Below are 25,321 nucleotides of genomic sequence, written 5' to 3'. Positions count from 1 at the left end.
TCAGCCAGCGCTGCTGACCTTGGACATGGGGAGTCTATTTACGGCTGCTCCAGCGAAGATCAAATAGACAACCAATAATTATGGGTATAGGTATGACACAAAATCAGCAGTGTAATTATCTTATAAAGTAACTGTGTTTCTATTTGCTAAATCTGGAGAGATGGAAAGGAGAATGGGTGAAGGGAGTCTGAGCTAGCTGGTGGGAGAAAGACAGGAAAACCATAGAACAGGTTAACCATAGGACCCAACGTGGGCAAGGGGGCTGCAATTTGGCAGTCTCAGGATGCTTCTTCATTCCATAGCCACGCAAAGCTTGGGCAAAGAGACAGAAAGCACCACAGAAGCTTGTGGTGATCCGTCTTCCTCCTGGAGGGAGACCTGGTGCTTTCAGGCTTCCCAACGACCCTACTCTGTCTCACATCTACCCCAAGAACCGCTCTTCTCGGGGGTGGCAGGGTTGTGGGGAACGGTACTCTTCCTCAGCCTCCCTGAACGTAACAACCTCCTACAGGAAGGAGTCTCATGTTCCTCTTGGACTCTTCAACCAGCTCAGTGACTGGAAACAATCTTTAAAAAGGCCAGTCCACATAGGGAATATAACCATGTTTTATAATAACTATAAATAGAGTATCGGCTTCCTATGTAGCTCAGCTGGTAAAGAATCCGCCTGCAGCGCAGGTGATCCTGGTTCGATTCCTGGGCCAGGAAGTCCCCCTGGAGAAAGGATAGGTTACCCACCCCAGTATTCTTGGGCTTCCTTGGTGGCTCAGAGGGTAAACAATCCACCTGCCATGCAGGAGACCCGGGTTCAATCCCTGGGTCGGGAAGATCCCCTGGAGGAGGGCATGGCAACCCACTCCAGTATTCTTGCCTGGAGAATCCCATGGACAGAGGAGCCTGGCGGGCTGCAGTCCCTGGGGTCGCACAGAGTCTGACATGACTGAGCGACTAAGCACAGCACATAAATGGAGTATAACCTATAACAATCTGAACCACTATGTTGTACACTTGAAATTGTGCTTCGGCAAAGGGAGGCTGATCCATGCCTCATTTATGTCTGTATACAGGGACAGTTATGTCCATAGACAGGGAAACAGGCCCTGTTGGTCCCTAAAACAACAGAGTCCTGAAATACATGAAGCAAACATTGAGAGAACTGAAGGGAGAAATAGACAATTCAAAAACAATAGTTGACATCACAATTTCCTATTTTCGATAATAGATAAAACCACAAGGCAGAAGATTAACAAGGAAACGGAGTAAGTGAACAAGACTATATATAAACCATCTGGACCTAACAGACATTGCAAATGCTCTACCCAGCCATAGCTTAATACACCTTCTCCTCAAGTGCACACAGAACATTCTCTAGGATAGAACATATGTAAGGCCACATGTGGGCACTCAGTAAAAGATAGTGTTACTGCTCCCCTTCCGTTTTTTATGAAGTGAATGTTCACAGCAGAGTCTATTTCATGGCAAGGCATCATTTTAGGGTGTGTGTGTGTGTGCTCAGTCATGTCCGACTCTGCGACCGCCAGGCTCCTCTGTCCACGGAATTTTCCAGGCAAGAATACTGGAGTGGGTTGCCATTTCCTACTCCAGGGGATCTTTCCGACCCAGGGAATGAACCTGCATCTCTTGCATCTCCTGCTGTGACAGGCGGATTCTTTACCACTGCACCTAACTTATATTTCTCATAGCTCTATTTTATATCAATTTTAGATAGTGAGAGATGACTCTACAAGGTCTGTCATCCCCAATTTTTCCAACAGGCTGAGTTGGTACATTCCATAGTGAGGATGACCTGTCTCTTGTCCTTTATGGCCACCAATCCAGGGGGAGCCAGGCTGGAGAATGCCTGGCTTCCTGAACCCCTGGTCACAAGCCAGATGTGTTTTTGTACCTTAAAAATTCATTCTCCCTGGTCTCATGACGTTCTTTCTTAGAAACACATTTCTCCTCCAACTGGGCCCTGGACCGCGCACAAAGAAGGGCATAGCATCCCAGGAGGGCAGAACATCACAGAATGGCACACGGCTGGTGGACACGGGGCAGGCAGGAGGTCAAGGGCTTCTGAATAGGGGTGTCAACTTGATGTCTGTGCCACTCTTCAGGCGGAAAAAAAATCAGGCAGAGTCACTGAGCCTCAAATAGCTAGTTCTCTTCATCAAGAAAGGTTACCTGAATTCTGCAATCGCTGAGCGGGGAGTAGCCGTCAAAACCCGGGACCCAGGAGATGAGGATGCTGTGTGCGGAGCTGTTGTGGACCCTGACTTCAGTAGGTGGGGAGGGAATTGCTATGTAAAAGACAAAAGACACACCACAGACACAATTATAAACCACAGGAGGTCACAGCTACCAAACAAGTGCATTAATACCAACCCCATGTCTGCTTCTTGAGACTGGGAAAACTAAACATGAGTTTTAAAGAGGAGCCACCTTCTGGGTGAGGGTAATCATATAAGCCTCTAGACTGGTCTTGCAGTGACAGGATGACTGCCTGGACCAGACGTGGGATGTAGACCTATGCTCCTACCCACTGATGACCTGAGAACTTTTAGCTGGACGAGCATGGGGAGATATCCATTTCCTCCTGCTCTGTGCGGGGGTGTCGCTGGTGCTCGAAATGAGGGCAAAGAGCCTGGCCCTCCCTATCTGCCGTATGTTTTACTGTTGTTCAGTCGCTAAGCCGTGCCCAGCTCTTTGCAACCCCACGGACTGCAGCACGCCAGGCTCCCCTGTCCTTCACTAACTCCCGGAGTTTGCTCAAACTCATGTCCATTGAGTTGGTGATGCTATCTTACCATCTCATCCTCTGTCACCCCCGCCTCTTTTTGCCTTCAATTTTTTCCAGCATCAGGGTTTTTTCCAATGAGTCAGCTCTTTGCATCAGGTGGCCAGAGTATTGGAGTTTCAGCTTCAGCATCAGTCCTTCCAATGAATATTCAGGGTTGAATTCCTTTAGGATTGACTGGTTTGATCTCCTTGCAGTCCAAGGGACTCTCAAGAGTCTTCTCCAGCATTACAGTTTGAAAGCATCAATTCTTCGGCACTCAGCTTTTTTTATGGTCCAATTCTTACATTCATAAATGAGTACTGGAAAAACCATAGCTTTGACTAGATGGATCTTTGGCTGCAAAGCGATGTCTTTGCTTTTTAATACTCTGTCTAGGTTTGTCATAGCTTTCCTTCCAAGGAGCAAGCATCTTTTAATATCATGGCTACAGTCGCCATTCACAGTGATTTTGGAGCCCAAGAAGAGGAAATCTGTCACTACTCCATTTTTTCCCTTTCTCTCTGTCTTTGTGTGCGTGCTCAATCGCTCAGTCATGTCTGACTGCTTTCTGACCCCATGGACTGTAGTCCACCAGGTTCCTCCATCAATAGGATTTCCCAAGCAAGAATACTGGAGTGTGTTGCCATTTCCTACACTAGGGGAATCTTTTGGACCCAGGAATTGGACCTGAACATCTGTCTTCATCCCTCAGCTAAAAGCTGAGTTGGGGAGACCTACATGAACCAAAGAGGAGTGGCTTGCCCTGAGAAAAAGAGGGGTACCACGGGAACATGTGTGTGTGTGCACGTGTGCCTGTGTGTGTGTGTGAGGGCGGAAGGAAGCTTTCTTGGCTGAGGAAATGGGTGAGTCAGCTCAAGCCAAAGAGCCAAGTGCATCTGCTCTTGGGGAGGGGAAGGCAGGCCGTAATGAATGTGTGATGACCTCAGTCACAGGTGGGACATGGCTAGATATTCATTAGCAACAGATTAGTACTAATAATCTATTATTAACAGAATCTAACACAGTATTGATAACATTCAACACAGATCTGTTTTTTTTTTAATGTATTAAAATCTGTGAATCAATACTGCTTTCATTATTTATTTATTTACTTTTGGCTGCACCACATGGCTTGCAGGATTCTTAGTTCCCCAACCAGGAATCGAACCCTTGCCCTTAGCAGTGAAAGCCCGAAATCCTAACCACTGGACCGCCAGAGAATACTCATACATTAAACTTTCTTTTGATATGTGTGATATTTTGATGTGGACCAGTTTTTTAAAGTCGTTATTGAATTTGTTACAATATTGCTTCTGCTTTAGATTTTGATTTTTTGACGGTGAAGTATGTGGAATCTTAGCTCCCCAACCGGGGATCAAACTTGCACCCCCTGCACTGGGAGACAACATCTTAACCAGTGGACCACCAGGAAAGTCCCTAAACTCTTAATTAATGTTAATAACCACATTTATGGGCTTCTCTGGTGGCTCAGACAGTAAAGAATCAGCCTGTAATGCAGGACACCTAGGTTCCATCCCTGGGCCAGGAAGATCCCCTGGAGAAGGGAACAGAAGCTCACTCCAGTATTCTTGCCTGGAGAATCCCATGGACAGAGGAGCCTGGTGGGCTACAGTCCTCGGGGTTGCAGAGTCAGACACAATTAAGCGGCTAACACACATACAACAACATTTATAATCCAAAAAGATGACTAATGTTTTTGAATGAGTGCTTACTATGTGCCAGGGATCTTTATGGACTTCATTTGATCATGATTAGAACTCTATGAGAGAAGTAGTCTTACAATCCCCATTGGTGGGAGGGGAAATTTGAGGACCAAAGAAGTTAAAAACTTGCCAAAGCTCACAGAGTTCACTAGCAACAGAATGGGGACTTGAACTCAGGTCTGTCTCAACCCAGAGCTGCGTATCTCTCATCAGGACGCTGGTGGCTGGCTGTGGGAGCAGGGAGCAGACCAGCATGAAGACCAGCAAGGGCTGGAGAGTGTGATCACCACTTAGCCGGCTGCACGGCCCACCACGGCACAGTTCTATGCCCTCTCCACTCAGCTCTCTCTTCTGTTGCATGCGGAGAGACTGCACTGTTCGATGGGGCTGAAATGAGGATGCAATGAGGTAACACATGCACGAGGTCTGGGGGATATGTCTTGGCGATGAAGGCGAGGACAGGAGGCACAGATGAGGGGAAGAAAAGACCATATTAAGCACCCACTGGGCATGGTCAGGATTCCAGTTTTACCAGGAGACACACACAGCTTGATGAGTGAGAAAGCCAGAGTTCCGTTTGACTCACTTTCCTAAATACATTATCTGCTTTTCCAGATCCAAATCTGGCTACATATACCTCAATTGATGACAGATTGGCAGGGACTTTTGGTTGCTTTGACATACATGTTAAAGAAAGCCCAAAACCTGAGTTTAAGAAATAGGACTTGTTAAAGTCCTAGTTGAGATTCTGTCTGAAGCATGAAATTCAAGAAGTGCTTCTCACTTTATGGATTTTTAAACTTTAAGATATTGATGCTTTATGAAAATGTCTTTATAAATTTACGCCCACTGGTGGGTTCCTGAAATTCCTGGCATTTCTTTTGAAAATTTTAATAATGTGATTCATAATGAAGGAAGGAAGTTATACAGTTCCTCTTGTAATAACTTTCAGTTTGCTCATTTTTCCATTCCAACGATGTTTTAGAAAATGCCCTCTCATAGCTTCTTCTAGCTGATTTGCTGAAACTAAACATCAGCAGTGAAGCTTGGTGTGCTGCAGTTCATGGGGTCGCAAAGAGCCAGACACGTCTGAGCGACTGAGCAAAGCAACAGACGTCAGCACCTTTAAAAGCTACAGTGCCTTGTACTTTTGAGTCTTCTGCTACGCCTTACCCACCCTTTAACTCATTATTAAACACACCACTTTTTCCCTCTATCATTTCCTCCAAGGACAAGACCAAAAGGAGTACAAACTCAGTATTTCCTTCTCAATATTTAAATTAAGAACAAATAATGTAGAGAATAGAACAAATAACCCCCAAGGTGGAGGGGGTTAAGGGAGGGATGGAATGGTAGGCTGGGGTTAGCTGATGTAAACTTTTATATATAGGATGGATCCTATATATGGTCCTATTGTAGATCACCAAGAACTACATATTCAATAACCTATGATAAACCATAAGGGAAAAGAATATTTTAAAGTGTGTATATATATATATACTTTACATATATATATACATATATATATATGTAAAGACTGAATCACTTTGCTGTACATCAGTAATTAACACAATATGGTAAACCAACTATACTTCAATAAAAATTCATTAATTATTAAAAATATAAATTAAGAACAAATACTAAAACATATTATTTCCTTGAATTTCTATGAGAAAGGTTAAGGAGATGATTTGAAAAGGTAACAAAAGTTTCTCCTTTCAAGTGTCAGATTTTTATTTTATTTTTTAAAAGCTTTAATTGGAGTATAGTTGCCTTAGAATGTTGTGTTGGTTTCTGTTGTATAGCAAAGTGAATAAGTTATATATATACATATATATGTCTTTTTTTTTTTTTTCCCTTCCCATTTAGGTCACCACAGAGCATTGAGTAGCATTCTCTGGGCTATATATTGAGCTCTCACTAATGATCTATTTTATATACAGTATCAATAGTATATATATATCCATCTCAATCCCTCCCACCCCAGCTTCAGTTTGCTCTCTACATCTGTGTCTCTATTTCCGCTTTGCACATAGGTTCATCTGTATCAATTTTTCCAAAGTGTCAGGTTTAAATATCTTTGATCCCACAGAAGGGGGAGGAAGAGACAGATGTTGGATTGGCATGTCTCTACCAGCCTGGGGGTGCCTGCAAACGCCTGCCTTTCATTTTGTTACATCCCAGTTTAGGGGAAGCAAGGGGTGGGACAGAGATCAGGAGAGAGAGGGACCAGAGCACTGGGCCCCCAGGAGAGGCATGACGCTGACCTCCTCCCTTCTCAGAGCAGCTGCTTGGGGGACTGGCTCCAGCTCCAGCTGCCCAGGGAAGGACACAGCCCATCCCGAGATCAGTGGGCGCTAGTTCAGTATGGCAGAGTAAAAACTGAAAAGAGGAGCTAAGATGATCTGGGTCAACATTTCAGCCTATTTTCTTCTCTGACTGAGCAGAAAACTCAACTAGTTACTGTTGATCAAAGACAAGTGTCAGGCCCTGTTATGAGTATTTCTGTTTGCGTTATCTCATTGAACCCTCAGGAAGAGATGTAATTATCACCATTTTACAGAGGGGCACTGAAGGTGTTGAGTGACTTCTTCAAGGTCACAAAGGGAAGCCAGGGCTCAATCCCAGGCAGCTGGCTGCACAGCTCACAATGTACTTCCCCTGCAATATGCAGGGGGGACCCACCCTGACACTCACCTTTGATGTTGATCTGCACGCTTTTGGACACGGTCAGCCCTTTTTGATTGTGGGCCTCACAACTGAAGATTGTGGTCTTGGTCAGGCCTAGAGGAGAAGGAGACCAATGAGACCAGGGCTGGAGAGACAGGCTGCTGTTTATCAGAATCCTGCGGGAGTCTGGGCATCCTTTTACTTCGTGGTTCAGTGCTTCAAGCCATAAATGCAAAGTTAATTAAAAATGTGTGTTGGTGTTTGAAAAACAAACCCTAGGTACCAGCAGCAAGGCAACAATGGGCTTAAAAGACATCTGTAATTTATTAAAATTCTTTCTTTTTTCCCAGTGGTGAGACATGGGGTAACAAAGCAGTATCATTTAGTTTAAAAATTTCAGCACAGAGCTATGGGGATTGTGTGCGTGCCTAATTCCTCAGCTGTGTCCAACTCTGTGACCCCGCGGGCTGCAGCCCGCCAGGCTTCTCTGTCCCTGTGAATGTCCAGGCAAGAATACTGGAATGGGTGCCATTCCCTCCTCCAGGGGAGCTTCCCTGCCCAGGGAGGGAGCCCGCATCTCTTGCATCTCCTGCACTGGCAGGCATATTCTTTATCAGCGTGCCACCCGGGAAGCCTGCAGTGGGAATTACTGGCCACAGTGTTAAGAAAAGTGGTTTATGGGGCTCACCTAGACAGCCCCCTGCTTAGCATCCCCGTGTATCCTATGCTACGCACTGTGGACATGTCAGAACTCCAGAAACAGCAGGACCAAAGTCACAGTTTTTAAAACCTCTGATGAAAGAAATTTCTGTTGCACTGATCCTTTTTTAATAGTAAAAGTCAATGTATTCATAAGGAATTATGTAAACCCAAGGCATCACTATTGCTTGAAGACACCGGTGCTGAATGAAGAAAAATTCTACCATTTCAGAGGTTTAAAGACATCTTAGAAATGAAAAATATTCAGTTGACTCATTCATTTTAAGGAGAAAGGAAGAGAAGCAATCCAGATCTTGGTTTCTTTAATTTTATTACTATTTTAATTCTTTTGACTGCGCTGTGTGGCATGTGGGATCTTAGTTCCTCAACCAGGTATTGAACCCATGTCCCCTGCATTGGAAGCACAGAGTCTTAACCACTGGACTTCCAGGGAAGTCCCAAGATCTTGGTTTCTTTCTTTTTAAAATGTTTTTATTTATTTAGTTGCTTAATGTCTTAGTTATGGCATGTGGGATCACACCTAGGCCTCCTGTACTGGGAACATGGAGTCTTAGCCACTGGATCACCAGGGAAGTCCCCCTTGGTTTCTTATAATACTACGCGCCAGTGAAAGGAGCCGGAGTTCCTCGGAGAAATGCTGATTTTCAGTTTGGAACAGTAAACATGTAAGATGAGCCTGGAGCAAAATATAAAACATATGACACACATACACCCACACATGCACAAAAGGATGGGTGGGGGTGGTGGCAAAGAGACACAGAAGCCAGCTAAAAAACTCCCAGTCACCAAAGCGGGAACAAGTTGAACAAGAAAATAAAGTGGCATTAGATTGTAACCCAAAGTATAAAATAATTATCCATGAGTTGTTTAGTTGCTCAGTCATGTCCAACTCTTTTTTGACCCCATGGACTGTATCCCACCAGGCTCCTCCGTCCATGGGATTGCCCAGGCAAGAATACTGGAGTGGGTTGCCATGCCGTCCTCCAAGGGATCTTCCTGACCCCAGGATGGAACCTGCATCTCCTGCATCTCCTACATTGGCAGGCAGATTCTTTACTGCTAAGCCACCTAGGAAGCCCCTTTACCAATATACACAAATGATTAAATAAATGGGAGAAGAGACAAACCCCCATGCAGAAGAATTCCAAGTGATTTTTATACTGATGCTCCGCTCCTAAAGAGGAGCATTAATCCTTACTCCTGCACATGACTTCCTTCCAAAGAGATCGAAATGGAAAGGGGAATCAAAGAAAAACTTTCAAATGAGAAACTGACAAACACTAGCTCAGGCGGAGGGTCAAGGTCAAGGTCAATGCTGTAAGCCATGCTGACAGAGTATACCTCTGATGTGATGTGATGAAAAGGGCACTTCCCTCTGGGGTCCTCCCCCACCAAAACATAGAGCCCAAATATAATCATGAGGAAAAGGAGGTAAACATCAGACAGGTCCAGACTGCGGGACACAGTACAGAAAAAGACCTGACCAGTACTCCTCAAAACCATCCATGTCATTAAAAACAAGGGAAGTTTGCGACATTGTCACAACCAAGAGAAGCCGAATGAGACACAACTAAATCCTAGGCCAGTAAAAGGACGCTAGGTGAAGACTAAGAAAATCTGAATCAACTATGGACTTTAGTTGATAATGATGTCTCAGGAATTTTCAGGGGTGACAGAATAATCTGCTACATGCTAGTTTCAGGCTTACTTACTGAAACGACATTTCAGTGAGATAAAAAGACATGCTTGGGGTCTTCCCTGGTGGTCCAGTGGCTAAGACTCTGAGCTCCCAGTGCCGGGGGCCCAGGCTTGATCCCTGGTCAGGGAACTAGAGCCCATGTGCCACTAACTAAGACTCAGCACAGCCAAATACATAACAATATAGTATATAATATAATATTATTATATAATAATAATAGAAATAAGGTGCACAATGAACGTAACACACTTGAATCATCCCCAAACCATCCCCCTACCCACTACCTCTGGTCCATGGAAAAACTGTCTTCCATGAAACTGGTCCCTCATGCCAAAAAGGTTGGGGACCGCTGCTCTGTGCCACCACCTGGGCCCCTGTAGCCCACCACCTTTTCACAGGCAGACCTGTGACCTTTGGCTTTTCCTGCTGGAGTATCACCTGTTTAACCTTCCAGGTCATCAGTTCCCAAATGAGATACCTGTTTCACCAGGCAATGTGAACTGGCAAAACTTGGCTTATGTTTAGAAAAATCAGCTTTGGCTCAATCATAAGACCCAGGGAGCTGCTAGGCAACTTACATTTTGTACATATTTGAGCAGACTTCTGCAGGCTAAAACCAATCATTTGACTTCAATCACCCTCGTCCAAACTCTTGGGAAACCCTTGAAAACAAACGATGAATCCCTCTGACAACTGGTGGTGAGGGCAAGCCTGGGCCTGCAAGGAGACAAGAGGATGGACCTACTTTCTTGAGATCCACCATCTCCTACAGATCCCAGAGTAAGATGAGTTAGGCCCATGGCTTTTTGGTCCTGCAAGGTTGATCGATGTCGAGAGTGAAACCACTCCTCATGCAACAGGATTTTAGGTTAAGGGGGAAGACATTTTGCCTCTTTGTGCTTCTCTTCGGAGGACACACAAAGTCAGGAAAACAATCAGCAGCTAATTCCCTGGCACAAGGCACCCACTCTGACTCAGAACTGCCCACAAGAAGCCAAGCCATCAAGGGCAGTACTTTATCCCACGGGTTGAGGTGGTGAATGTCCACAGGCCAAACAGAGGCTAGCAAAGAGAAATGGAGGCTGATTCCAACCCAGATTAACTTACTCTAGAATTGAATGGGTGAAAACTTAAGGCCAAATATAGGCTTCCTGGCTTAATGTATTCAGTGATACATGTTTTTTGGCTTAAGGGTGTTAGCTTCCCACTTGGAGACTCATTTATAAACCTGCGTTGACTGCAGCAACCAAGATGGACTAATAAAGAGAGCTACCCCATCACTTCTCCGTTCTCCTCCCTCAATACTAGCCTAGAATAGATCTTGAAGTTTTAAAGCCCAACCCTTGTGGTTTTCCAGGGAGAAAAGTACCCACCCACCACGTCTCCACCCTCCCATCCAATCTCGCAAACATCCCCAACACCAGCACCTCCACATCTCCTGTTGCCAGGTCCTTTTCTCGTGGGCACCCCCAGACTCCAGCACATCCCACCCAAGTTCACTATGATGGTTTGCGCCCCTCTTGCTTGGCACTCTGCTGGTTTAAAAAAAGACAGCTCCTGACACAAGGTAAAAAGATACTCTAGGGAACTTTCAGCCACGGGATGCTCCCTCAAGGGAAGGACAATCAGAACTGCCGAGGAGGCAGCTCCTAAGAGCACAGTCAGGGTGTTTCTTTGAGTTCTGGGTTAAACAATCCTGTCCTTTTATTTTTTTCCCCTGGTGTTCATCTTTCTACCCAGAGAGGAGAGAAATACAATAATATGCTGCATAAATGAAGGGCTTACACTTATGAACTTGGAACTCACTTTCTGCCCTGAATTCATTCACTCAACATTTACTGCATAGCTGCTATGTGCCAGATATTTTCCCAGGCACCTGGGATCTATCCATGAATAAAGCAAAGGTACCTGCCTTTATAAAGCTCACATTCTCAAGGACAAAAGAGGGTGAGAAATGATAGCCTTAATAAATGTTACCAAAAGGAGTTTGTGGGTCCAGCTGCTTGCCCCTCAAAAGCCAATAAACAGGCCAGATTGGTGGAAAGGAAAGTTTGCTTTATTTCAGGTGCTGGCATCTGGGTGGGGGAGGGTGGCAGACATCTGTCCAAAGGCCAACTTCCAACCCCACCAAGCAGCGGGTGAGAGCTTTTAAAGACAGATTGTGGCGGGTGGTCTACATGCGGCAACAGCACATTTCTAAGTTATCCTCAAATTGGTCATCAGTCATCTGACCAGCATCATCTTGGTTGTTTTAGGTACAGTTAATCTTTAGTTCTAGGGTTCATTTGTTCCCATTTTTTTTTTGTGGCCAATTGTCAGAATTGTGACAGCTCATGTCCTGGGTACAGTCTGCTCATCATGTAGTTAACTTCCCCAGCTAGGTATCTATAAGACAGCTCACAGGATATGGCTCGGAATCTTATCCGTAGCCCTTGAGAAAGAGCTAAAGGCCCTTGACTATGCTTAATGACTACATTATTATTATCTAGTCTCCTTTGATTGTTTTCCTTTGTTTCCACATTTCTCACTTCTCTGATTAAACTTATTCTTTGAGTAAAGTTTTCCAGATTCAAAAGTCAGGCAGCAGACATTGCAGGGGGCAGGCAGGGGGAGGCAGAGACCTGCCCCGTTTGATAAGCTGCATGCTGTATTAGAAGGCGATTAATGCTCGGGAAAAACAGAAGAGGGTCAGGGGGTCGGGGCGTGTGGAGAAGTGGCAGTGATTTAAAACATGCGGGTCAGAGGTGGCTCCTTGAGAAACGTTCTCTGAGGAAAGACTTGGGGTGAGGGAATGGGCCAAGTTTATTCTGGAGGGTGAGGAAAGGTTTGAAGTCAGGGAATATGTTTGTCAGGCCTTCGTCCTCCAAGAGAGATGGGAAACCTGGGGCTTTGAGCAGAAGACTGATATGACCTAGTCTATGTTTTATGAGGCTCGTTCCAGCTGCCACACAAAGGCTAGACCTTAGGCAAGCAGGTCCCTTACTTGTTCCAAATTTCTTCCTGATCTGTAAAATGGTAATTAGGAAATACCTAACTGTATCGTTGACTGCTATGAGGTTCTTTACTGAAAGCACTGTGAGAATTACAAATTGACACACAAGTTCTAGTTATTATTGTTACTGTTGTCATTATAACGAATATCAAGAACTATAAAAAAAATTTTCAAAAAAACCACAAAAACTACAGGGACTTCCCTGGTGGCCAGTGATTAAGACTCCATGCTTCCACTGCAAGAAGTGCCAGTTCAATCCCTGGTCCAGGAACTAAGACTCTTGCATGCCTTGCTCTATGGCCCCAAAATAGTAATAATAATAAAAAAGAAAAGCACTATAGCCAATTAACTAAAAGCAAAACTAGCTTAGCTGCTTTCTGAATGTGGATTTTAACATAAAACAAGTATTTTTTAAAAGTAAAAACCAGGACGTTCCTGCTGGCTCAGTGGTGAAGAATCCACCTGCCAATGCAGGTGACATGGGTTTGCTCCCTGGTCTGCGAAGATCCCACGTGCTGGGGAACAGCTCAGCCGGTGCACCACAGTGACAGCCTGTGCTCTAGAGCCTCTGTTCCGCAACAAGAGAAGCCACCGCAATGGGAGGCCCGCGTCCTGCAACTAAGAGTAGCCCCCGCTTGCCCCAACTAAGAAAAGCCTGAGCAGCAATGAAGACCCAGCACAGCCAAAAATAAAGAAGTCAATAAAAACATTTTTTCAAAAAAGTAAAAACCAGAAAGATCAGCCTAAGTTCCTGATCCTGGTAGGAAGGTAGCTCAGAATGGACAGTGAGTTTTAGTAATTGTTTCATATAAAAATTTGTTTCAGGTAACGTTTGAGTCACTCCTGTAGGTTGCTTCTGTACCAAAGTCCTTACATACATTATTTCACTGAATCTTCACAAAGGTTCTGTGAGGTAGACACTGTTATTATCCCTATTTTATATAAAGAAGGCAAGTAACTTGCCTAGGGACACATAATGGTGAACTGACACTAGTTAATGGGATCTCAACCACTTAACCTATAACATATCTTGTCGCTAAACACCATAGAGCAAAAGCTTTCTGTAGCTCTGCTCTTTATTTTGGGACTCGATTTTGCTGATGACAAAGTACTTCCTTGGGGGGAAAAAGTGACTTTGTTTTGAAATAGTTTTCGATTCGCAAGAAATTACAGAACTAGTACAGAGCTCCTAGCACCCTTCACCCAGGTTCCCCTGGTGGTGACACCTTACGTAATCACAGTAACATGATCAAGTGACTTTGGAGCACTGTACATATGCTCAGTTGTTGTCGTGTCCAGCTCTTTGTACCCCTCTGGACTGTAGCCCACCAGGCTCCTCTGTCTATGGGATTTTCCAGGCAACAATACTGGAGTGGATTGCCATTTCCTCCTCCAGGTGACCTTCCCAACCAGGGACTGAACCTGCATCTCTTGTGTCTCCTGCAACTGAACCACCCAGGAAGCCCAATACTACTAACTAAAATACAGGCAGGCCTTATTCAGATTTCACTAGTTTTTGGTTTTGCTTTATTTGGGGGAGGGTGGACTTTTATGAAATTTCCATGAAATTTTATTACAGGTATAAATATGTATACAAATCAACTGTTTCATCACCAAAAAGAAGCTCCCAGGGCCTTCCCTGGGGGTCCAGTGGTTAAGACTCTGAGCGTTGACTGCAGGGGGTGCAGGTTTGACCCCTGGTTGGGGAACTAAGATCCCACATGCCCTAGTGGTAGAGCCAAGACAAAAAAAGCTCCCCCACGCCACCCCTTTAACAAACATCCTTCCGTCAACCTGATCCCTGGCAGGGGCTGAGGTGTACATCATTACCATAACCCTTTCATTTTGAGAATGTTACCTAAATGGAATTACACAGCATGTAACCTTTGAGACAGGTTCTGTTGACTCAGAATCATGCCCTTTAGACAAAGTACTTCTTTGCTCACATTTCTTAAAGACAGCGCCTACGTCACAGAAGAAAAAACAACTGGTATCATGAGGGAAAAGTGTATGATCTTCCTGTTCCTAAATGTGCCTGCTCCAGGCAGGCTCTGAGTGGGTACACAGCCCCGCAAAGCCATCTCAAGTCAAAACAGCCTCAGCCTAGTTCCCTAAATACCATCTACTTACTGGGAGGGGCTCAGGTATCACACTAAATTGTCCTCTAAGTTAAGAATAGAAGTAAATAAGAATAAGTGTGAATGTAGTTCTTTCACAGTGCTGCAAAATTTTAACAGTTTAAAACATTTTTTATTCTGAAATGTTAGCTATATATTTACGGAAACAGACAGGGAGTTCCACGTATCCTTCACTCTACCTCCCCAACGTCTCAAATAACTACAGTGTCAAAACCAGAAAACTGACACTGGTACCTTCCACAGAGCTTATTCAGATTTTTCCAGTTACATGTGGACTCATTTGTGTGTATGTGTGTGTGTGTTGCTTTGTGTAAGTTTATCACATATGTAGCTTCATGTAACCATATCCCATTAAAGTTTATGTTAAAAAGCACACTATCAGCCTAAAGAATGCTCAATTTCTATTTTACTTCTATCTTCTTCACCAAAGAGAACAAAAATCTTCAAATTAAAGAAAGTAAAATGAAGACTGTAAAGAATCTAAAGCCCAAAATAGGTGTCAGTTGTAATGGTATATCTGACCATTTAGAAATAAATAAGGTCACCAAGTTGAAACAACTTATATCAATATATATAGCCTTGGGTATTAAATTTTGCAGATCCTTCCACTTGTTAAGAAAACTGAAGAGGAAAAGTTCTAGATGAACAGAGATGGGGACTTCCCTGGTGGTCCAGTGACTGGGACTCTTTACTTCCAATGCAGGGGATATGAGTTTAATCCTTGGTCAGGGAACTAGATCCCACATGCTGAGCAGTGGCCAAAATGTAAAACAAAATAAATTCTAGATGAACAGAGATGGAAAGATTTTGTCCTTGTTTTCATAAAGAAAATGATACTGATTTTGGCAAGTACAAAATCGGTGAGAGACAGAATCCACCGTAGAACTTCAGAGAAGGTTGTCAACTTGGCGCCTCGGAGTCCTAGGAGGACAGGCGTGGAGTTCAGCTCACCAACAGGAAGTCAAGTCTGATTTCAAAATGAATTGCAAACTGATTTCCAGTCTTTCCAGGACAGTTCCTAGTCCAACGTATCAAGGAATATCTTAGAAGACAAGATGGAGAGATAAATGGTGGAAAAAATAAAATTAGGCAGATTTACTGCTGGTTGAAAAGCAGACAAAAGAGCTGATTTCATAAATTCATATCAACTCAGAGGGTGCCTGATGGCCACTGTGTTTTGTCCTTGGTTGGATCAGAATCTAGACAGGAAACAGGGAGAGAATTTGCTAATCCAATAAGAGAATCAAGGTTCAAAATGGCCTTAGTAGATTGGGATGATGAGATAAATTTTCATAGGGATAAAGGTCACATGGTAGGCTGAAATTTCAAAATAATTAAGTATACAAAAAGCAGGAGAGTCTTGATTTTGCAGCAATTTATGAGAAAAATGCTTGGGGATTTCAGTTAACCTCAGACTCAATGTGAACAAATACATTAACCTTCACCAAAAAGGTCATGTAAACTGCATGATCAGAGAGAAAGCAGTCAGCATATTTCAAATGGAGAGCCAGCCAGGTCCTACTATGCAGCCAGGGCGCTCTGTCCAGTGCTGAGAACCAGCAGGACCGGCGTGGGGCCGGGGGAGAACAGAGACCCGTGTATGCTTGGCTGAGCCCCTCTGCTGCCACCCGAAACTACCACAACACTGTTAATTGGCTAACTCCAACATAAAATAAAAAGTGTTTTTTTTTTTTTTTAAAAGCAAGGTAAAAAAAAAATATTCAAAACACAAGAGATTACAATCTCCACTTAACTTCACACACATCTTTTCAAAATAACACCAACGCTACCAAGCTCTTTCAACAAAGAGAGGAGTTGGGAACACTTTCCAACTATGTTTTATGAGGTCAGTGCTACCCAGATGCCAAAAATGACATCACAAAAACAAAATTATAAACCAGTTTCCTTCATGAACGCTGTTGTGTGATAACGACTTGCACTAGTTTTTGTCCCTGGTAATTTACTGAGGAACAAGAGTGGCTTTGTTATGCTAATGAGGCAACTCAAGGCGGATCCATAGATGACTTCAAGATGGGGACTGGTCACCAGGATGACTAAATCTTGTGACGGGAGGGTTGGGGCTCTGATCCACCTGATACTAGCTCAAGTTCCTGACCTCTAGGAACGAGAGGGAGGTCTGGAGACAGTACTCCGTCATGGTTAACGCTTTGATCAGTTATGCCCCATAATGAAGCCCCCATAAAAAAATTCTGAACACCAAAGCTCAGTAGTTTCTTGTTCTGTGAACACACTGATGCACCAGGTGACACTCTTCAAGGCAGAAAAGCTCTGCATCTGAGACCCTCCCAGACTTCATCCTGTGTGTGTCCTTGGTGAAATAAACTATAACGTAAGTAGAGCACTCTTCTGAGTTCTATGAGTTATTCTAAAAAATCACTGAACCCAAAGGGGTCATGACGGCTGTTGTTTAGTCACTAAGTCTGAAGGGACACCAGACTGTGACCCTCTGGACTGTAGCCCACCAGGCTCCTCTGAACATGGGATTCTCCAGGCAAGAATACTGGAGTGGGTTGCCATTTCTTCCTCCAGGGGATCTTCCCAATCCAGGGATGAAACCCACACCTCCTGCATTGGAGGTGGATTCTTTACCACGAAGCCATTTGGGAAACCCAAGGGGGGCCATAGGAAGCTCCGAATTGACAGCCAGTAAGTAAGGAGTACGGGTGGCCTGGGGACTCCCTTGAGACTCGTGGATGGCGGCTGCGGTGAGGGCAGGCTTGTGGCAGATGCTGTCCTGACCACGGGTCCTCACTAACTCACAGTGATTGGGAGCAGAAGCAGCAGTACAAGCAGTCGGTGTTACCCCGGAAAAAGATTAAATGCAAAAATATTTAACTTAGTATCTATCAGCCGATGGAATCTATCACAATACATCAAGACCAAGCAGAGTTTAGCCCAGGAATGCAACACTCGTTTAAAATTCGAAAATCCAATCAATGTAATCTGCCACATGAAGAGAATAAAGGCGAAAAACGATATGACCTCAATAGATGCAGAGGCCCAACACAAAAGAATACATACCTTATGATTTCATTTATGTAAATTTCAATACCAGGCAAAATTTATATATGAAACTAGACATCAGAACAAGGTCACCTGCGGGAGGTGCAGGCTGACCCAAAGGGAAAAGGGGGTACTTCCTGGGGTGATAGCAATGTTCTACATACTGACTGAAGTGGTGGTTACATGACTGTCTACATTTATCATGACTCATTGAGTGTGTGCTTGAGTTCTACGCATTTGATTATATGTCAATTTAACCTACATATTTCATTGTATGCCCCACAAATCTTCTTTACAGGACTTCAAAACAATCATCCAGAGCAGGTGGAATCTATTTTTTTAAAGTTGATTTTGAACAAATAAGTCATTTGATGATCAATTCCTCAGAGAAACTCAAAGAAAACTCAGATGAAGGCAGAGACAATCATAACATTCCTCGTGGACTCAGGAGTAAGAAAAGTGATTCAGAGACAATACCTCCAGCTGGCAATCACTTGCTGGCCCATTCTCACCATAAACATTCAGTGAGTACTACCATGAGTCAGGCTGTGTCTTGGGAGAGACAAAGCCCTTGTCCTTACTAAGCATACATTCTCTAAGAAGACAGACAAGGAGACGAAACAAATAAACAGGGTAATGACAGACTGTGACCAGTGCAACGAAGGAAGTCCACAAGAATACGTGCCACGCCTGAGAGTCAACAAAGGAGTGAGGAGGACCCAAAAGAATGACCAGGAAAGACCTCTGTGCAGAAGTGTTACCTGACATGTGTCACGGGATGAAGGGCAAATGGAATAACATTGTAGGCAGACAGAAGAAATGATGCAAAGGTCCTGAGGCAGGGAGAAGGGGGATGCTTCTGAGAAAACAAAAGACAATCACTGTGACTGGTGCTTAATTAGCAGGGCGGAAAGAGTGGGTGGGGGTGGGATTGGAAAGTAGAGTGGGGACCAGAGCTCGCAGATCCTATGAGGAGGAACAGAAAGGCCTCTTGAGAGAAAGTCAAAGATAACGGGCAGCCACTGAAGAGCTCCAGCAGGCAGGGGACATGACCTACCATGGAGGACAAGAGTGGGGATAAGGCTGGACACAAACAGACCAGTTAGGGTGCTACTGCAGAGATGCTGGCAAGAGCTGGGGGTGACCTGGAGCAGGGCCCTGCAGCAGAGAGGCAGGAAAGAGACGTGAGATGCATCGTGGGAGCACAACTGGCAACCTCCTGATGTGGTCAACCTAAACAGTGAGAAGCAGGAAGGATGGGCAGATGGTGACACGCTTTACTAGGATGGGGAGCTCTGTGGCAGAGGACGGGGGAAATTAAGAGTTTCATTTTAACACACTTGCATATCCAGTAAGTGGACATGCCAGGAAAGGAGCATGAAGCTCAGGAGGGTAGTCTGAGCCAGAGATACAAAGTCCAAAGTCATCATCACAAGGACGGTCGTGAAGCCAGGATCCAGAGGAGATCTCCCAGGCGGGAGTGCCTCGGAGGGAACAGAATTCGGTCCAGCACTGAGCCCTGTGGCACCCAGCATGTTCAGAACTCCTGTCGTGGGCAGAGGAAGAGCACTGAGGCAGGAAGCCAGGAAGACAGGTTTCAGAAGGCCGCCTTTGGCATGCAGCGTCCTCACAGAATACTCCTTGAGTACACGCAGACTGGGAGGGCTAGGGGGTGGTAACCTCACCAGACATTGCTGGGAGACGCAAGAAGAGGAACCAAAGAGGAGCCCATGGGATTTTGCAGCACAGAACCATCCATGGCGCTGACCCTCGGAACACTGTGGGAGCAGGGCTGGGACCGAGGCCAGGTCACGCCCACTTAGATGGAAAGCAGATGACTGCTGACCTTCACGGCAGTCACAGCCCCACAGTGACTCAATCCTCCCACAACTGCCCCCATGACCAAGGCATTTTCCTCACCGCCACCTCACTGAGGTCTTCACATCAGTGGTTCCTGAAAGGCAAGACCTGCCAGGCCAGCTGGACCACAGCTGCCACGGGAGATGTGAGCAGGGCTTCCTGGCCGCCCTGGCTCGAAGATTCTGGCCACTTGTACTGTGACCTCTGACCCCCCAGACTTCCACCTGCCTCCCCATCCATCTGGTCGCCACCCTGGGCTGCCCCACCTGCGTTTTTATCCTCCTCGAGTGCCCGCCGCTGTACACTTCGGCACGCCCCCAACCTCTGCTCCCTCCCACTGTCCGAAAGCAAATAATAAACAAATGCCACAGCTGAGACTCACCAGGAACAGTCAGAACAGAGGGGGAGCTTTCTGGAAGTTCATTAACGCGGCTGCTGTTTTGAACCCAGTAAATGTTGACGGGCTCGGGGGGACCCACGGCCTGACAGGTGAGGTTGAAGGCTGTGTCTCTGGTGACATTCATGCTCTCGGGCTGCCTCGTGAAGTGAGGAAGTCCTGCAGAGGAAGTGGTAAGTGGGAGAAGGTTTAGATTCTCAGGCCAAGACGCAGCGCCCAGGTGAATGAAAACCGCACCAGACTCGCAACAGTTCTGTCTGCCCACCAGCCTGCAATGCAGGAGACGTGGGTTTGCTCCCTGGGTCGGGAAGACCCCCTGGAGAAGGACATGGCAGCCCACTCCAGTGCTCTTGCCTGGGAAATCCCATGGACAGAGGTACCTGGTGCACTACAGTCCATGAGGTCGCAAGGAGTCAGACACGACTGAGCGACTAAACTTTTACTTTCTGTCCACCACTCAGGTCTGAAATGGTCAGCTTTCACCTCGATGAAGTTGAGTAAGAAACCACACAGAAGCTAATTCCTACCAGTCTAGCTCTAGCTGGCTTTCTAGGACACTTTCCCAAAGGAGCAACGGTGATTCAGAGCTGGTTTTTCCAGAAGGGAGGCCTGGCAGTTGCGAAATTAGGTGTTGCTTAAGCTCCTGGGAAAGGCTGGCAGGATTCCTTCAATAAACATGGAGTGAAAACAAAGCCACGTGACAGGTCTGCCCCTCCCCCCCTTTTAAAATACTTGATTGACGGCTTCCCAGGTGGTGCAGCAGTAAAGAGTCAGCCTGCCAACGCAGGAGGCGCAGGGGACGCGGGTTCGATCTCTGGGTTGGGAAGATCTCTTGGAGGAGGAAATGGCAACCCACTCCAGTATTCTTGCCTGGAGAATCCCATGGACAGAGGAGCCTGGTGAGCTACAGTCCACGGGGTTGCAAAGAGTTGGACACGATGGAGCAACTGAGCATGCATACTTGATTTATAATGCTGCATTAGTTTCAGGTGTATGGTGAAGTGATTCAATTATACATATGCAAAAATACATACTCTTTCAGATTCTTTTCCATTATAGGTTACTACAAGATATTGAATAGAGTTCCCTGTGCTATGCTTGTTTATTTTATACATGGTGCTGTGTATCCATTCATCGGAAACTTCTACTCCTTCCTCTTTGGTAACCACAAGTTTGTCTTCTTTTTCTGTGAGTCTGATTCTGCTTTATAAATAAGTTCATTTGTATCCTTTTTTTTTTCATTTCCATGTATAAGCAATACCATATATTTGTCTTTCTCTCTCTGACTTCACTTAGTATGATAATCTCTGGGTCCATCTATGTTTCTGCAAATGGCATTATTTCATTTTTTATGGCTGAGTAATATTCCACTATGGGCTTCCTGGTGGCTCAGCAGTCAAGAATCTGTCTGCCAATGCCAGAGATGCAGGTCGGGAAGATACCCTGGAGAAGGAAATGACAACCCACCCTAGTATTCTTGCCTGGGAAATCCCATGGACAGAGGAGCCTGGGACAGTCCATGGGGTCCCAAAGAGTCAGACACAACTTAGCGACTGAGCACACACAATATTCCATTATACGGCACATCTTCTTTATCTATTCAACTGTTGATGGACATTTATATTGCTTCCATGTCTTGGCAATTGTAAAGAGTGCTGCTGTGATACACTGGGGTGCGTGTATCATTTCAAATTAAAGTTTGCATCTTTTCTGGATGTTTGTCCAGGAGTAGGATTGGTGAATCACATGGGAACTCTAATTTTAGTTTTTTGAGGAACCTCTGAGGAACCTCCATACAGTTTTCCATAGTGGTTACCAATTGATATTCCCACCAAAAGCATAGGAGGCTTCCTTTTTCTCCACACCCTCTCCAGCATTTATCATTTGTAGACTGTTTGATCACGGTCATTCTGACTGGTGTGGCCTGTCCATTTTTGAGGACAACCTGTTGTGTGTGAGACTTTCATGTTGGTGATAATAAATTTTAAAATCTGTACACCTGTGTAAAACTGAACAGTTTTTCCAAGCCTAAACTCATGAAAACAGTGTAGACAGAGTTACACATTTACAGCCTCAAGATCTCCCACTTTGATTCCAGAACTGGGGTTACGGTGAAAGGATGTTAAGAACAGCTCGGAGACAGCCAGTTGGTACTTATTTGGGGCATGTGCCAAAATTTTAACAGATCAAGTGAACTGACCTCCAACATTTAAATCGTGTTCTTTGGGGACTGGGAGCTCACAGATCCAGTCCCAGCAGGAATAACATGGGAGTGGTAAAATGGGACTCTTTTCCAAGCTTCAGTGTTTTACCAAGCTTCATCTGAACCTAACTCATTCCTACCCTGGGCAATTTTTTTTTCCTGGGATTTTATAAGTAAAATGTCTTCTGAACAGTTTTCCCAGATTAGCAGCAAATGTAGGAACCCTCCCCTCCAGTGGATACTAACAGAATCCTGTGGCATGGCCGTCCAGTTTGGGACATGCACGCGTGCCTGCCAAGTCACTTCAGTCATGTCTGACTCTGTGTGACCCCATGGGCTGCTCTCTCAGGCAGTTCTCCAGGCAAGAACACTGGAGTGGGCTGCTATGTCCTTCTCCAGGGGACATGTCCTTCTCCAGCCTTTCAGTGGGAGACAAGTCTCCTTGAACTTCGCTGAAAAGCGAATCACCTTCTCTGAAGCCTGTGATGAGAAGGGTGAGGAGAAAGCAGTAAAGCCATTCTCCTGATGACCCTGTAGATGGGGCTCCTTGGCGAGCAGGGATGCAGAGACCCTGGAGGACACGTCCCTGGGACAGTGGGGAGTGGCCACCTGGGTTGATGATGAAGATGCTTCTTCCTCGAAGCCCCTCTTGGCAGGCCCTGCCATTGCTGAACCAGACAGGCAAGGCCCAAGATACAGGACCTGCCTGGCTCACCTGTGCGTCAGCTCATGTCCCCACGAGAGTTCAGCTTCCTCGAGGGCGGAGGCTGCCTTCCTCCTTGCCTGATGCCCCAGTTCTCCCCTACCAAGCCCATGGCATGGCATGGCATCAGAACTGCACTGAATCACGTGCCTGAGAAACCCTAAGGATTGAAAAAGGAATCCCAGGCAGAGTTGAAACTAGCTTATTCTCCCTGGTTTCACTGTCTGCATAAGCAAGATAGGAAAGCAGGGGTCCCCAGCCTCCAGGATCTAATGCCTGATGATCTGAGGTGTTGCTGATGTAATAGAAACAATGGGTACAATAAATGTCATGCACTTGAATGGTTTCGAAACCATAACCACCCCCCTCCTCCAGCCCCGCCGTCCACCCCTCTGTCTGGGGAAAAATTATTTTCCATGAAACTGATCCCCAGTGCCAAAAAGGGTGGGGACCACTGCAGTCAGTTTCAGTTCAGTTCAGTTCAGTCGCTCAGTCGTGTCCCACTCTTTGCGGCCCCATGAATCGCAGCACGACACGCCTCCCTGCCCATCACCAACTCCTGGAATTTACTCAAACTCATGCCCATCGAGTCGGTGATGCCATCCAGTGATCTCATCCTCTGTCGTCCTCTTCTCCTCCTGCCCCCAATCCCTCCCAGCATCAGGGTCTTTTCCAATGAGTCAACTCTTCGCATGAGGTGGCCAAAGTATTGGAGTGTCAGCTTCAGCATCAGTCCTTCCAATGAACACCCAGGACTGATCTCCTTTAGGATAGACTGGTTGGATCTCCTTGCAGTCCAAGGGACTCTCAAGAGGCTTCTCCAACACCACAGCTCAAAAGCATCAATTTTTTGGTGCTCAGCTTTCTTCACAGTCCAACTCTCACATCCATACATGACCACTGGGAAAACCATAGCCTTGACTAGATGGACCTTTGTTTGCAAAGTAATATCTCTGCTTTTTAATATGCTATCTAGGTTGGTCCTAACTTTCCTTCCAAGGAGTAAGCATCTTTTAATTTCATGGCTGCAGTCACCATCCGCAGTGATTTTGGAGCCCCAAAAATTAAAGTCCGACACTGTTTCCACTATCTCCCCATCTATTTCCCATGAGGTGATGGGACCAGATGCCATGATCTTAGTTTTCTGAATGTTGAGCTTTAAGCCAACTTTTTCACTCTTCTCTTTCACTTTCATCGAGGCTTTTTAGTTCTTCTTCACTTCTTGCCATAAGGGTGGTGTCATCTGCATATCTGAGGTTATTGATATTTCTCCTGGCAATCTTGATTCCAGCTTGTGCTTCTTCCAGCCCAGCGTTTCTCATGATGTGCTCTGCATATAAGTTAAATAAGCAGGGTGACAATATACAGCCTTGACGTACTGCTTTTCCAATTTGGAACCAGTCTGTTGTTCCATGTCCAGTTCTAACTGTTGCTTCCTGACCTGCATACAGGTTTCTCAAAAGGCAGGTCAGGTGGTCTGGTATTCCCATTTCTTTCAGCATTTTCCACAGTTTATTGTGCTTCACACAGTCAAAGGCTTTGGCGAAGTCACCACTGTAGTAAAGGACACTAAATAATAAATATAGGACACTGGCACTTGACCAGGTGAGTGGCATCTGGTGCCAGCACTGAGAACAGTTTAATAAATTGCATTCTGCTTCCTAAAACAGACTTCAGGTTTTATATTTGTTGTTGTTTTGATTTTGGCTGTGCTGGGTCTTAGTTGCCCCAGAGCATGTGGGACCTTAGTCCCCTGACCAGGCATCAAAACCACGTCCCCTGAATTGGAAGGTGGATTCTTTACCACTGGACCACCAGGGAAGTCCCAAGACTTTAGTTTTTTAAATTATAAATAACCTTAAGGCAAGGAGGTCCATAATCCCTTTTTGTCTCAGGCTTGGTGCCTAACAGAGCTAAATCTTTAAGAATTAAGTTCATTTCATAATAACCTATAATCTAAGAAAGAAGATGGCCTTTAAAATCTCAGTGCTTAAGGATCTGGAAGTTTTGCACACAAAGTATGCATAGAAATGGGATAAATTAGGAATTTGAGAGTAACATAAACACACTACTATATATAAAATAGCTAAACATCAAAGACCTCCTATATAGCACAGGGAACTATACTCAATGTTTTATAACAGCTTATATGGGAAAAGAATCTGAAAAAGAATATATAATATACATATACACACAGTTTCTTTGGTGGCTCAGCAGTAAAGCTGCCAATACAGAGACATGAGTTCAATCCCAGGGTTGGGAAGATCTTTTGGAAAAGGAAATGGCAACCCATTCCAGTATTCTTGCCTGGAAAATCCCATGGACAGAGAAGCCTGATGGGCTACAGTCCATGAGGTCACAAAAGAGTCAGATGCAACTTAGCGATTAAATATCAAACATACATACATAAAT

The 25,321-nt window shown here is 45.2% G+C and overlaps 1 protein-coding gene across 1 annotated transcript in view; it reads right to left on the bottom strand.

The window, feature by feature from the left end:
- MERTK (MER proto-oncogene, tyrosine kinase) overlaps positions 1-25,321 on the bottom strand; it is a 115,892-nt gene that overhangs the window by 46,683 nt on the left and 43,888 nt on the right. Inside the window, exons 4-6 of the mRNA XM_043918785.1 lie at positions 19,989-20,162; positions 7,201-7,287; positions 2,185-2,300 (exon numbers count right to left, since the gene is read on the bottom strand). Of these exons, the coding sequence (XP_043774720.1) occupies positions 2,185-2,300; positions 7,201-7,287; positions 19,989-20,162 (377 nt within the window). The remainder of the gene's footprint in view (positions 1-2,184; positions 2,301-7,200; positions 7,288-19,988; positions 20,163-25,321) is intronic.

This window comes from Cervus elaphus, chromosome 11, assembly GCF_910594005.1.
Source record: "Cervus elaphus chromosome 11, mCerEla1.1, whole genome shotgun sequence".
In the NCBI taxonomy this organism is placed as follows: domain Eukaryota; kingdom Metazoa; phylum Chordata; class Mammalia; order Artiodactyla; family Cervidae; genus Cervus; species Cervus elaphus.
This window is presented reverse-complemented; position numbering and strand designations above follow the sequence as displayed.